The 14,058-nt window shown below is 49.1% G+C and overlaps 1 protein-coding gene across 1 annotated transcript; it reads right to left on the minus strand.

Moving 5' to 3' along the window:
- Nucleotides 1-1,951: 1,951 nt before the first annotated feature.
- Nucleotides 1,952-5,015, minus strand: CHST2 (carbohydrate sulfotransferase 2). Its single transcript, XM_060197553.1, has 2 exons — nucleotides 4,435-5,015; nucleotides 1,952-4,284 (listed from the first exon to the last, which is right to left on the minus strand). Exon 2 carries the CDS (start codon nucleotides 4,109-4,111, stop codon nucleotides 2,519-2,521), a length of 1,593 nt encoding a protein of 530 aa, XP_060053536.1. The 5' UTR covers nucleotides 4,112-4,284; nucleotides 4,435-5,015; the 3' UTR covers nucleotides 1,952-2,518.
- Between the last annotated feature and the right edge of the window lie 9,043 nt (nucleotides 5,016-14,058).

The raw sequence follows: 14,058 nt of genomic DNA on the forward strand, positions 1-14,058 counted from the left end.
GAGGACAGCCATGCCTAGCAGAGGCCATGAATGCCCTGCTGGCTGCAAAGGCGGCGCTAAGCACAATTTTTTTTTCTTTTAAATACAAACTTAAAAAAACATCGTGATTTTACTTTAATGCAATCAAAGTCCTTAGATACACTGAAAGAAGAACGGGCTGCAACTGCTTAGCAATCTTTCACTCAAAAACTGTGATTTCTATTGTGATTAAATGGTAAGAGCTACTTCTAATGCCAGATGAAATTTGTTTTTTTAAATGGATGTTTTATTCAGCATGGTTGCTTTTTAACAATATTATCTTAATTTCCTGTTAGAAACTGTGTCATCTGTAGCCATGCAACATTAATATTTATTCTGTTCATTTAATTTAAAAGGAGTTTTTGAATTAAAGCTGCAACAAATATTCTGCTCCTGCTGAAGATGATTCAGCATAGGGCTACTAGGAAAATACCACAGGAAACATGATCAGTGTGTTATAACTGTAATCAATTCGAAACAACACAAACTATACCCTCTTTTAAGGAATTAAGAAATCACCACTCTAGAGTGGGTTATAAAATCCAGTTCTAAAAACAAGCTTCGGTGCTTCTTTGTTTTAGAAATTCTTAAACTATGGATCTCAGAAGGTAATCAAAACTTTACTAAAGAACCATCTTGTGTTAAAATATTCCCCAGGTACATATTTCTTCACAGTTTTCCCCTCAAAGAAAATCTTCAATACTAAACTTATACAGATCTGTCTACAGAAAAATCTCACAATAAATTATAATAAAAATAAAGCCAGGAGAACATTGACTTGTACCGTATTTTATGTAGCATGCATACACACACACACACACACACACACACACACAGTCTCTTTCTTCTGCCTAGGTTCCACAACTGCTAATTGTAATGTGACAGTCTGCAGAATGCTTCCAGGCAAACTGGCTCAGGACAGCAGCTACATCATTTCCACTGCAAGACACAATGGTTTTCTCCCTGGAAAATACCAACTCTCAAGCCCCAACATACTAACCCATAATTCACATTTCCTCTTCCCCATAATTCATTTTCATATCTGAAAAGAGCTCTTGGTTGCAACCTTCCTGTCTGCAACATGTGAGAGTTTCTTTGAAAATTTACTTTTGAAAAAAGATAAAGTTGTGTAAATAAAACTCCCCCCCACCCCCAGTATCCCACATAAATCATTACAAATTCACTACTTTGTATTCATTTGGATGGGAAGTGAGAAAAGGAAAAACCTACAAAAGTCTCACATTTCTCAGACAAAACTATTTTGTAGGTCTCAGTGCAGTATGTCAGGCAAAAGGACAAGTGTCATTTTCTAAGTGAAAAGGATTCTATCATTGCTAATGACAGGCCCATCCATACTAACTTTTGAGGTCTAGGTTCTAATCCCCAGGTGTTAATTACCTATTTGTCTTTTTTTTTTTTTTAAATCCTTTTTGGACCTAACCTCAGGGCCAAAATAGATGGTGGTCTCCACTTCCATGTTCCCAGTCCTTCTTCTTCTTCTTCTTCTAGCATTTGCCCTTCTTCCGTAGCCAGTCAACAGAGTCAGGTTGAGCCTGATGTAAAGTTTCGAGACCTCCTTTGAATCTGGAGAGGTCCCAGTCCTAAGCCTACAGCAATCAAAGCCAAATGCCTTCAAATTCTCAGGGGGTGGTTCTTCCTTCCTCTGCTCTAAGTTGAACAAGAAAGTGGTGTGTGCCTGCTTGGTTTTCAGCCATTAGAATTTGAAGATTGTTTCCCATTCCCAGGCACCTGACAGGCTGTGATTTACAGGTGAGAAAACAACTCCCAGGTTCTTATCAAGAGTCAGATGCTGTTCCCACCTATGTTAGCAGCTCTCTAGGAAAGAGTCTGGAAGTGAAGGGCATCTGTCTGAGGCTACATTGGTCAAGTAACACAGGCAAATCCAAAGTAACGGAGGAAAATATCAAAAATAAAAATTAAAAAGAATATGATTTATTATCTTCTTTATTAATACTCACATGTAACCTTTGCTCTTTACACAAAAGTCTACAGCCTCCTGGGTTTGTTCCGACCAACGGGTCTTTTCCCCCTGGGACTCCCCCTTTCTGCACCCTCCCACCCCCAACACACATCCAAATGACTCCTTTTTACATGTTCACAGATACCACAAAAATTTTGTAAACAAGATTGGGGTTACTGGGGTCTTGATTCAGTCAATATCCCACTGCAAAATGGAAGGCAGGGAAGGAATGGGAGAAAAGACAGGAGGAGGAGGGAGGGAGCAGCTGGTGGGAACTTTCAAGTCTTGCCTTTTCTGAGGTGTATATGTGCATGTGTGCGTGTGTCTGTATGTGTGTTGTTCCTTGAAATTCAATGACTCAAAACACTGACAGCAAATGCCTGTGAGGTTATTTATATTATAGATCTATAGTCAACTATGTGGGCTTCCTCAGTTTCGGGTCTGGGCTGTGTTTATCTGAACACACCACAGTCTCCCTGTGTGTGTCTGGGCAGGAGCCGGGTGCCTCGGGCATCCATCTCAGAGCCGTGGTTTGTGGAGCAGCGTTTTGCTGAGGTCTTTGACCTCCTCTGGGCTGTTGACCCGCTCGTAGCCCAGCACCGCCATGGGCTGGTAGCAAAACTCCTCCACCTGTTTGATCTGCTGGAAGGTGAGGGCGGTCCGCCAGGCGTTGGCGGCCTGTGTGGCATTGCGCGCCGACACCACGAAAGGCTTGGAGGAGGAGCCTGAGCCACTGGTCATGTTGAGGGCGAACTGCTCCATCTCGGGGCTCACCAACAGTCCCACAAAGTCATAGACCCTCCGGAGGGTCTTGACCGGATCTCCTACCAGGTCTTCGTACCGCACCACTAGGTAGTGGCCCTGCAGCCAGTCCGGAGGCTGCAGGGCCGTCTGCAAGGTCTTAGCCATGCTGTTGCAGATGACCTCCATGGCGCCCAGGGCATGGTAGTCGGCCGGGCCTCCCATGCCCTCCTTCTTGGCGCCCAGCTTGTGGCCCGCCGCCTCCAGGAACGGCATGCGGTGCGCTCGCGGGTCGCGGCTGCGCACCACCTGCAGGCTCTCCCGGATGAGCCCGTGGCGCGAGCGGATGCGTGAGCTGGCCACTGCGCGGGGGTCGCGCACCAGGTGGATGACCTTGAGATCCAGGACCGGGTCGCGTAGCAGCGGCGCCAGCACGGCCACGTCGAAGACTCGCACGCCCTTAATGACCAGCGTGCGGTACTTGCGGCACTCCTCCTCGAAGCGCGCCAGGCGCTGCGGGGGGCACTTCTTACACACCCGGTCGTCCACCAACCCCACCACTTCCTTGCGGTAGGCCGGGCAGAGCGGCGACGAGCACACCACCTTGTTGGTGGCCGCGCCGAAGATGCCCAGAGTGGTGAGGTTGCGCCCCCCGCTGCCCGCGGGGCTGTACAGCTGGAAGACGGACAGGTCGCAGCGGTAAAGCGCGCTCAGCATGTCCCGCGCCGCGCCCTGCAGCGACACGGCGTCCCCCGGGTACAGCTTCTGCCACACGTGCCACACGGGCTCGTACAGGAAGAACACCTCCGGGTTCTGGTTGAAGAGCTCCCCGAAGAAGGACGAGCCCGAGCGCCACGTGGTGAACACGTACACCAGCTGGCGCTTGTCCCGGACGCCAGCGGCGCCGCGAGTGTCATTGCCCCTCGGGGCTGCGCCCCCAGCCACCGCCGCCACAGCTGCCGGGGCCACCCCGACGGCGGCTCCGGAAAGGCGGTGCGGGGTCCGGGGTTCCGCGCGGGCGTGCGCGCGGGGCGGCGCTGCAGGGGGAGGCCCAGGGCGCTCCCAGCCCGCCCCGGCGGCTCCCGCCACGACCGCCAGCGGCCCGTCGGGGCTGCACTGCTGCAGCGGCTCCTTATGCCACTTGTAGTCCAGCAGGTTGAGCATGGTGAGCACCAGCAGCAGCGCGTAGCCCGCGCACAGCACCAGCGCCTTCCTGCGGAACACCTTCATGCCGAGCGGGGACGCTGGCCAGCGGCGGCCGGGGCGCCGGGGCCACGGCGGGAGCAGGGCGCGCGGCGCAGCGGCGGGCGCGGCCGGGAGCAGCCGGAGAGGCGCGCCCAGTGGCAGGGCTCGCGGCGGGACGCGGCTCATCACACGCTCAGCCCCGGCCGGCGGCGCGGAGGAGGCGGCCCTGCAGCCCGGGAGGACGACGCAGCGGGTCGGCTGCGGATGCGGGGACTGGGGCCGCGGCTCCGAAGCGGGCGCGGCGGCTGGTCCCCGGCGCCCAGGGGTGGTTCTCCCATGGCAGCGGCTCCGGGCAGGACCTGCGGGGTGATGGGGAGCAGAGGCAGGGAGGAGCGGGATGAACGGTGGGGCACCGCAACACCGACACACACACATACACAGACACACACACAGACACACACACACACCTCTAGAGACTCCCACCAGCAGGTCGCCAGGTTTCCTCTCACCTGCAGCCGCGGGCACTGCCCGGAGCGGCCCGGGGTCACGGCCCGGCGGTCTGTTCCGCTGTTACTCGCTCCCACTCGAGCTTTCCTCCGCCGGGGTCCCCGCACCGCCGGGAGGGGAGGGGTGGAGGCGACCGACTCGGCGGCCCCAGCCCCGGGCAGAGTTTCCGGGCAGTGAGCGCCCTGCGGTTTGGAAAAGGAAACTTTCCCCGGCCCGGAGCCCCGCTCTGCGCTCGGCTGCGCCTGGGCTCCGGCGGTTCTCCTCCGCCCTCGGGGACCGCAGCTTCCTTCCCCGCGCGGGGGGCGCAACGGTGCGGGGGGAGGGAGGGGGTTATACCGGGCCCAGCTCGCGGCGCGGCGGCTCCGCCTCTCTCGCTCTCGGCCTCGGCGCGGCGACTCTTCCCATCTCGCCGGCGACGGCTGATGGGGCGCGGGGCAGCCCTGCGGTGGCGAAGGCAGCGGCCGTTCCCATCACTCGGAGGACGCTCGGGCGGCACAGCGGCAGCCCCCGCCGCCCCGCCGCTGCTGATGGGCGCGGGGGTCTCTGCACACAACGCTCGGAGCCGAGTAGCCGGGGCCGCAGCGCCCCCTGGCCTGCCCCGCTCCCGGCACCCGCCGCGTCTGCTCAGCGAGGAATCTGGGCAGAGGAAGACCCTGCCGCTGCCGCCGCGGGAGGACGCTGCCGGCTGACTCCCCTGCGCCCAGCGGCTGCGGCGCCCGAGCGGCCTCTGCGCGGCTCCTGCCTGCGCGCTGGGTTGGTGCGCGCCGCCGTCCGTCGCTGCGGCTCCGCCCCTTCACCGCGCCGCCCCCCTCCACCGCCCGTCCCGCGCCCGCCCCCCTCGCCGTGCCGCGCCGCGCCGCGCCGCGCCGCGCAAGGCTCCCGCCGCCTTGGGGGCTGGGGATGCGGGGCCGCGTTTACTGCGCCGCCGCCTGGGCCGCCATTGGGGCCGCCGCGTCCCGTGCGCCCCGGAACCCCGGGCCTTGCGGAACTTGGGGTGCGCGCGCGGACGCCAGACGGGAGGCGGGCAGTGGTAAAGTTGCGGACGGGATCTCCAGCTCCCTTCCCGGGGTCGGCACCCGGGATGCTCCCGCGCTCGCCGGGCGCCGTGCTCAGGCTGCCCACTCTCTGGCCTCTCGTGCTCCAGCGTGCCCGAGTCTTCTCCCTGGCCAAGGAAGAAATAAATTTCCCTAACCCCCGGGGTCAAAGACGACAGCTCAGCTTTGCGGAGGAGGGTGTGTGCCCTCTTGTCCCCCGCAAGGCTGGACCCCGGCGCTGAGCCGCCCCACGGCGCCTAGGCTTGCCGCCGGGTGCTCTGGAATGGGGGTCATCGGAGGTTGGGGATGAGACTCTTTGTTCTCATCTATGGCAAAATACTTGTCTGTCTTCTTGGTTTAAGCACTGAGATCAAACGATTTGACCTAAAGGGAGCATGACTTTCGGAAAGTAGAAACTTAGCCTAAGTACTTTTATTAAGAGGAGAAGCTTTCTCTCCTTCTCTCTCTTTCTCTCACATGAACCCCAGAAGACTAAGCCATGGCTGCAATTTCATGCGTACAAGAGGACAGTTGTAATGGCCTCCAGTGATTGCACTTGGTGCTGCGCAGGTGATAGGCTCCTGTCGAGGCCCGGATTGAATTGCTTTGGGCCACTGATGAATGGCACTGAGTTCTGGAGGCATATTTTGTTTTGTTGCCTCCAGTCCCGGTGGAGTTTTCCCAAGTTGGACAAAGTTACAGTGCAATTATCTTTGTGCTATTTTGATGCAGCCACTCCCAGCCAGAGGATCCTGCTAAATTTAAACGTTGCTGGTGGCGCCATTATCCCCCAGCCAATGTTACAGAATTTTATGAGTGCAAGGACCACACGGGTTTTTTCAGACAAGGAAAAAAAAAAATGTTTCAGGAACTTCAGTTAGCCCCCACCCCTTCAAGTCCATAGCACCCTGAGTAAAGCTCAGCTCACTGTTTGGTCTGTGGTTCAGATGGTGTGTCTGGGACCAGCTTGGTAAGTTTGGAGGGAAGAAAAGCAGAGCTGGATGGTATGTGCAACTTACTCAAGCAGCATTGCCTCTGGGATAGGCTCCAGACAGATGTTTTTGATCGTTTACAAATGAAGGTAAAGCAAATAACTTCCTGTCTTTGCATTTCTGGACCCACCCACTTTAACCTGCTCTTGGTCTCAAACATGTCCTTCCCTGCCTCCCTTCCCTACACCATCTAAAGTTAGGCTGGCACATAGAGGCTAATGTGAATGGGGTCGTTGGGGGGGGGGGAGGTATCACCATCATAACATTAAGTTTGACTGAAGAAAAAAAATGATTTACAATAATATTTTCATCTCTGGCTTTCTCCTTCCTATGGAAACACTTGCCTTATCCTTATTTGATGTAAAGAATTATCCCCCCTCAAAAAAAAAAAAAAAAAAAAACAATGGTTTGCATAGGAACAACTTTGTGGAAATTTTGTAACACTTTACTAGAGTTGGCAAAATAGTAAACCCATGTGTCAGCCGCCCCCACAGTGAGCGCTCAGCTGGCATAAATTTGCAGGTTCCGCCATCTCCACCCTCTCTTTACTTGCAAATATTTTGCCATTTTGCAGTGTCACCATTAATTCCAAACTTTGTTCCCACTAACAACATCCAAGTCCCGGTAATGCCATGTTTGTTCATAGATTCCTTTCATTTTAATCCATTTATCCTCTGGCAGAATAAGGCCCCTGCCATATAAAAAGTCACAGAGTGATTTCATTGGGAAAGGAAGCAGTTATGTCACCAGACTGCCCTCAATTTTCACTTGCTGCTTAGTTCATTGCAACCCAAGAGCCTTTTCCAAGATACTCCTTAAGGCTCTACAGGCTGCAGTGTAGAGAGGAAACTGCTGTGGTCTTTAACCCCAGATAAGATGGGAGGGTGAGCATTTTTAGATGCTGGAGGTCCAGTGTCCAGCTGTGGAATGTGACAGAGAGCTTCCAGAACCTCCTACCAGTCCACGCTGGGAAAAGGCAACAGGTTGGCTGATCTAGAGGGTCCCACAGACCTGTGTCCCTGGGAACCTAAAAATTTGCCTTTGGAGAATATTCACCCTTGGGGACCAAGCTAGTCTTCATTTCCAAAGGATTGAAAGCACCCCAAATTAGAATAATCATAATTCTTGATTTAAAACATACTGTCATCATTAGCCCAAGACCAACCCTCTAATTTTATATAGCATGTATGTATTTATATAGTATGTAATTTTAAATAGCATGACATATATTGATTCACCCATGACAGAGTCTCATCCAGAGGTAGCTTCTTCAATTACTTTAAAAATGCAAATGAGATAGTCACATTGCAAGGGGGGAGGTTGCCATAATTTATCTCAAAAAGAGACAGCCTGAATAGTCATGATTATTAAAGGAATGATGCAGTTATTTAAAATCTTCCCACAGTGAAAACTACAGACCCAGAGGGCTTTAAAGGAGAACTCTACCAAACTTTAAAGGGCTAAGTAACGCAAAGAGTGAATATCCCAACTCATTCTAAAGGGATAGTAATTAGAGGGAGATTTCAGAGAAGGAAATGGATCCTGCTCACTGATAAATAAATACATGAAACTTTTAAATAAAATGTCAGCAAAACAAATGTAATCAAGCACAAGGGGGGGGGGAAGTACACTTCAACCAAGATGGGTTTATCCCAAGAATATAAGGGTGATTTAGTGTTAATGCTTGTTTATAAAGCACCCAAAAGGTGCTCGGCACTGGTCTAACACTCAGGAAACCACAGTGAAATAGAACCAGTCCCTAGCCTCTCCCACTGGCACATAAGCACCATGATTATATTTTACCTTTGTGTTCTGAGTCACATGTGACCACACAGACAGTAAATGAGTATGCATAAGTAAATGCAAAGAAGAAGTATCCCGTCCCTCCAATAAGATCAACTATAGAGTTTGGGTGGGATGTGCTGGCTCTCCTTAGCACCAGTGCAAACTGGTGCAGAAAGTCATGCTCAGCTCACCAAGGACCTGGGTAGTGTTACTATTCTGCCAATGTGGATGGTGTGAAGCATAGAAGCATGCCTTGCAGGAAAATACTTCTTGGGGAAGCTCTTGTCTGAAAAGAAGTGATCCAGTGTGTGTGTGTGTGTGTGTGTGTGTGTGTGTGTGTGTGTGTGTGTGTCTACCTGCACAACCATTATGCAATCTACCCCTGCAAGATCCTGTTTCTGTCTGCTCTTTTCACAGTCAAGCCAACATCTTCCACCAACAAGAAAAACTGCTGTGCTGTGCTTTGTTGTGTTGTACTATCCTCTGCTGGACAGTGATCTTGGCCCATTCGGAGAATCATGTCATTCCCAACCAGCTCTCCCTCTCAGCTCCCTAGGATATAAGCTTTCTGAACACACCAAAGAGTCAAATAGCCTAATGGTTGCGGGGAAAGTGGGGAGTGAGGGTTGCCTTGTACCTTGCTCTGACCAATGTCCCTCATCCCCAATATGCAGTCCTATTGGAGCACCAGCTTAGAGCAAATGTTTTTTTCTGCAGAGGGCCTGTCCCCAAGGGGCTGGGCACTTAGAGGCCAGGCTTCCTCTCTATCAGCTGAGAGACACCCATCTTGCTCTCTGCGAGCCCTCTGGCTCCATTTCCTGCCTGGTCCTAATCAGCCAGGAGATATCACTCTCAATTGTATTTTGAAACACAACATTTGAAATCCTAGAGATGCCTTAACTCTGAGGTTTTAGTCTGTGATCAGATATGCATTAAAAACAATCAACCAGTCACCAAAATCAACTGTCATGAGGAAGCAGAGATAATGTCACATTAGCAGACACTCCATGGGACATTCATATGGCTCAGTGATCATGGAATTCTGTTTAAAACAAATACAGGTCTGTCTGGTGTAATACACACACCGTCAATGTGACTTCAGCCTCAGGTACTACAGGATCTGATAAAAAGACTGTCAGTTGGAAAATTCTGTCTTTATTGACAGAAGGAATTAAGTTCCTCGAAATTTAGAAAGAAGGTACAGTGACTCTTGTGCAGAATTTGGAATTAGTCCTGGACTCAGTTCTCTGTGTGAGTTTTCCTTACTCGCTCTAGGTTCTCAGACCAAGTAGGTTAATCTCTTTGAGCCTCAGTTTCTCCTGTGTGATGCAGAGCTAACAATAGCTGTCTCACAGTATGTCTAGGAAGAGCGAGGAGCATGGAGGGCAAGGCAGTGGCACACCTGGTTAAAAGCACACACATTACAGTGCTCAAGGACACAGGTTCAAGCCCCTGGTCCCCAACTATAGGGGGAAAGCCTCACAAGTGGTGAAGCAGAGCTGCAGGTCTCTCTCTCTCTCTCCCTCTCCCTCTTTATCTCCTCCTCCCCCTCTCAATTTTTCTCCATCTTTACCAATAATAAATAAATAATATAATGCTTGTTCTTAACATTTAAAATATAAAAGAGCAAGGAGCATGCAGAAGTGAAGTGGGCACTCAGCATGGCTGAGTGAGTGACAGGGCAGGGAGGCTTCTGGTTGAAGATAAAGGGACAAAAAGACGAGGAGATTAGCAGAGAGGAGGAGTCCCATCATGGACCAAATCAACCTGTGTGTCTCCTTGATGTAGGCCTGCACTGGGCCTCACCGCTCTGAGTACAGTTAAGTGAAAAGACTGAATCCAGGTCTCCTGAGAGCACATTCAAAATGCAGAGTCTCAGGTTCCAGGCCTTTTGCATTAGAATCTGCACTGTAATGAGACCACCTGGTCTCTACATGAGCATTTGGGAAGCACATATTGGTGCAGTTTGGTCAACTTGGTGGTGTGAGGGCAGGGGCAGGACTGGCTTTTACTATGCTTTTCTGTTGCAAAAGGTTATCAGGTGGCTGGTAGATGCTTCACATCAGAGAGCTGCCATTCCTGCCTTCAGGGACAGCCCTGTGCCAGGATGAACAGTGGTCGGGTAGACAGGTGCTGGAGCCTTTGTACTTGGCACAGCCCTGAGAAACTATGCAGGGGGCCTACTGTTCCCGCAGAAATAAGTCACTGTAAATCAGATTTACAAATTCCCAGAATTAGTCCATCATTCTTGATGTCTGTGTTTGGCCAGTGCAATAGAAATAGGTGCTTTGCTCACATGAAACCAAAAGACAGAGAAATTATGTACATTTGAGTAGCCTTTCCAGGGACTGAGGGCAGGACTGCATGCACAAGACCTCAGGTTTGATCCCTGGCACAACATATGCTGGAGTGATGTTCTACTCCCTCCCACCAAATAAATACGTAAAACAATAATGAAGGAAAAGAGGGCCAGAAGGTAGCTTACCCAGTAGTGTGTGTGTGTGTGTGTGTGTGTGTGTGTGTGTGTGTGTGTGTGTGTGTGTGAGATGGAGGGAGGGGGACGCCCGTGCACATGCACACACATACGCTCCTTTTTTTTTTTTTTTTGTCACCAGGGTTATTGCAGGATTCCACCACTCCTGATGGCTTCCTTCCTTCCTTTCTTTCTTTTTTTTCTTTTTTTTTTTTTTTGTGAGACGATGGAAGATAGACAACAGAGAGAGAAGGCGAGGCACCTGCAGCATTACTCCACTGCTTGTGAATCTTTCTCCCTGCAGTTGGGGACTGGGGGCTTGAACAAGGGTCCTTGTACATAATCACACATGTACTCTATTAGGTGAGCTACAACCTACACCCCCCCTTTTTTAGCACACTTTTTGCTATGAGTAAAACCCTAGATTTGAACCTCAGTACCATATAGAACACCGTGGACAATACCAGGGGAACATTTCTATGATACCTTGACTCTGTCTCATTCCTCTCACCCTTATTTTCTTCCTCTCTAAAAAGAAACGAATAAAAAACTAGGTGAGGGTCAAGTGGTAGTGCAGTGGGTTAAGTGCACATGGCATGAAGCACAAGGACCGGCATAAGGATCCCAGTTCGAGCACTCGGCTCCCCACCTGCAGAGGGGTCGCTTCACAGGCGGTGAAGCAGATCTGCAGGTATCTGTCATTCTCTCCCCATCTCTGTCTTCCCCTCCTCTCTCCATTTCTCTCTGTCCTATCCAACAACAATGACAGCAATAACAACAACAATAATAACCACAACAACAATAAAACAACAAGGGCAATAAAACAAAAAGGGGGAAAAAATAGCCTCCAGGAACAGGGAATTCATAGTGCAGACACCAAGCCCCAGCAATAACCCTGGAGGGGAAAAAGAAAAAAAGAAACTGGGTGAGGGAGGTCATTTGTCAGTATGAGGAAGGCCCTAGGTTTATTCCTCAGCACTGCCTGAAGAAAGGAAGGAAAAAAGGAAGGAAGGAAGGACAGAAGAAAGGAAGGAAATTATGAGTGCACTTAATCACATTAGCAACCCAGTGGAACACTGGAACAAGACAAGTGCATGGGTCTCACCATATATTTTGCTACAAACAAAAATAAACTCCATTCAAAGCAACATTCTTTTAACTTAGAGATAAACTATTATGCAGAAACATAGCATTCTTCCACAGGTGACCTCTGTGTTTGTGTATTTAATTTTAGGATGTACTGCTGAGTAGAGAAAATGTAAAATTTCATATATACATTGTTTTGCCATTCACAAGACAGAAAAGCCAGGTAAGGAAAAAATGGAAAAGAAAACAACTGTCAGCCCAGATAGTTTTCATCCTGTGTCTTTAGGCTCTATAGGTAGTCATTTTCCCATTTCATCTTCCACAGAAGTGTCTGAAGGCAGATTTCCCAAAGTTTTATGTCAATTCTTTATACCCTGGCTCATATCTTGACTAGTTACATACTGGAAAGTTGGATATAATTTTGGCTCAAAATGTAATGTCTCATCAGTTTTCAGATGACATATTCTTGTCCTTCTACAGATTTCTCCTTTCTCAGTCACGAATAACATGTGGTTTTACTTACTTCAAAGGAGCGACCTTTCGCTCCAGCGCAGTTTCTGCCACATCTATTTCTAGAACACAAAATGTTTTGTTGATTTGTTGAGCTATTTTTCCTTTGTCTTGTTAGCTGTCTATTTCTGTGCAGGATTTCATTGTTAACACAGGACTTACTATGCAGAAAAGTCTCCTCTGAAAGCCTTGCCCCACTTAGGTTTTTGGAAGACACTACATTTTAATACCATAGGTCAAATCCCAGTCTAATAAATATCTAGATTCCTAGCTTTCATATGAAAATATATTGTTTGTTGCATCTTCAACCAATTCCCCATTTGTCTTTTTTTTTTTTTTTTTTTGGATTCTGACTTGATGAAATTACTAATTGGTTGCACTGTGGTGATCTATTTTGACTTTTACAACAAATACCTGGGCTCATCCAAATGTATTTTTCCATCACTGTTTTAATAATGGATATTTTAATTGTCCCCCACCCCATCAAATCTCCTCTGCTTAGAACATAGGTGGACTTTCAAGGAAATAACTTGGCAGGTAGAGCACATGACTTGTACATCTGAGACTCCCAGTTCAAATCCTGGTGCTGCATGTAACAGAGTGGGACTCTGGCATCCCTCTCTTATATGAAGCTTTCTCCCTCTAATTCATATAAAATAAATAAATAAATAAATAAATAAAATAGGAGGTCTGACAGTGGCACACTCAGTTGAGTTCACATGTTACAATGTGCAAGGACATAAGTTCAAGCACTCAGTCCCCACATGGGGGTGGGAGGGAGCTTTGAGAGAGATAGAGAAGAACTGCAGGTGTCTCTTTCTCACTCAATCTCTATCTCCCCCTCCCTCTTGATTCATCTGTCTCAATCCAATAAATAAGTGAATAAAATATTCTCTTGTGGCAACAGTCTTGTAAATAATTCCTCCAATAGCAATGGTACAAAATCAATAAAATAAAATTTAAACAATGACAGACCAGGTGGCAGTGAACCTAGTTGAGCACACATGTTATAATGTGCAAGGACCTAGGTTTGAGCCCCTGGCACCCACTTGCAGGGGGAAGTTTTGTGAGTGTTTTATCAGAGCTGCAGATATCTTTGTATCTCTCTTCTTCTCTATCACACCCTTCCCTCTCAGTTTCTGACTGTCTCTATCCAGTAAATAAAGAATAAAAAACTGGATGACTTCTGGAGGTGGGGCTATGTAGCAGCAGCAGCTGTTTTCCTCTCCTCTCCCGGGTCAACTAAAAATACCAAAGGAAACCACCTGGGACCACAACAAGACAGGATTAGAACAACTTCAGGAACCCAACATATCACCAGTGAGTCCAAATATATGTGGCTCCTGGACAGAGAGGAGTCTACAGAGAGATTAAGTGGCTGGTAACAGTCCGGCAGTTTACCAGTTGTGGCACCACCTCCAGTCTGTTTCACCAACAAAAACACAGCTAAAGGGAGGACAGGACTAGAGAATTTTTCAACTATTATGGCCTGAAGAATGCTTTCTTCCCCCCCTCCCTTTCTTTCTTCCTCTGGTAAGCCAATAATGCGTATATTATTTCTTTTGAAGTCATCTCATAGGACTTTGTTGTTGTTTTCAGTGTTTCTTAATCTGTTTTTGAGCTCTCTTACTTCTTTTTTAGTTGTCTCTAATTCCTCCTCAATCTTGCTAATTCTGCTTCAGCCTCATTGATTCTATTCTCTCTCCCCTCTACTGTTTTCTGGAGTTCATCTATTTTGTTACCCTG

This window comes from Erinaceus europaeus, chromosome 9, assembly GCF_950295315.1.
Source record: "Erinaceus europaeus chromosome 9, mEriEur2.1, whole genome shotgun sequence".
NCBI lineage: Eukaryota > Metazoa > Chordata > Mammalia > Eulipotyphla > Erinaceidae > Erinaceus > Erinaceus europaeus.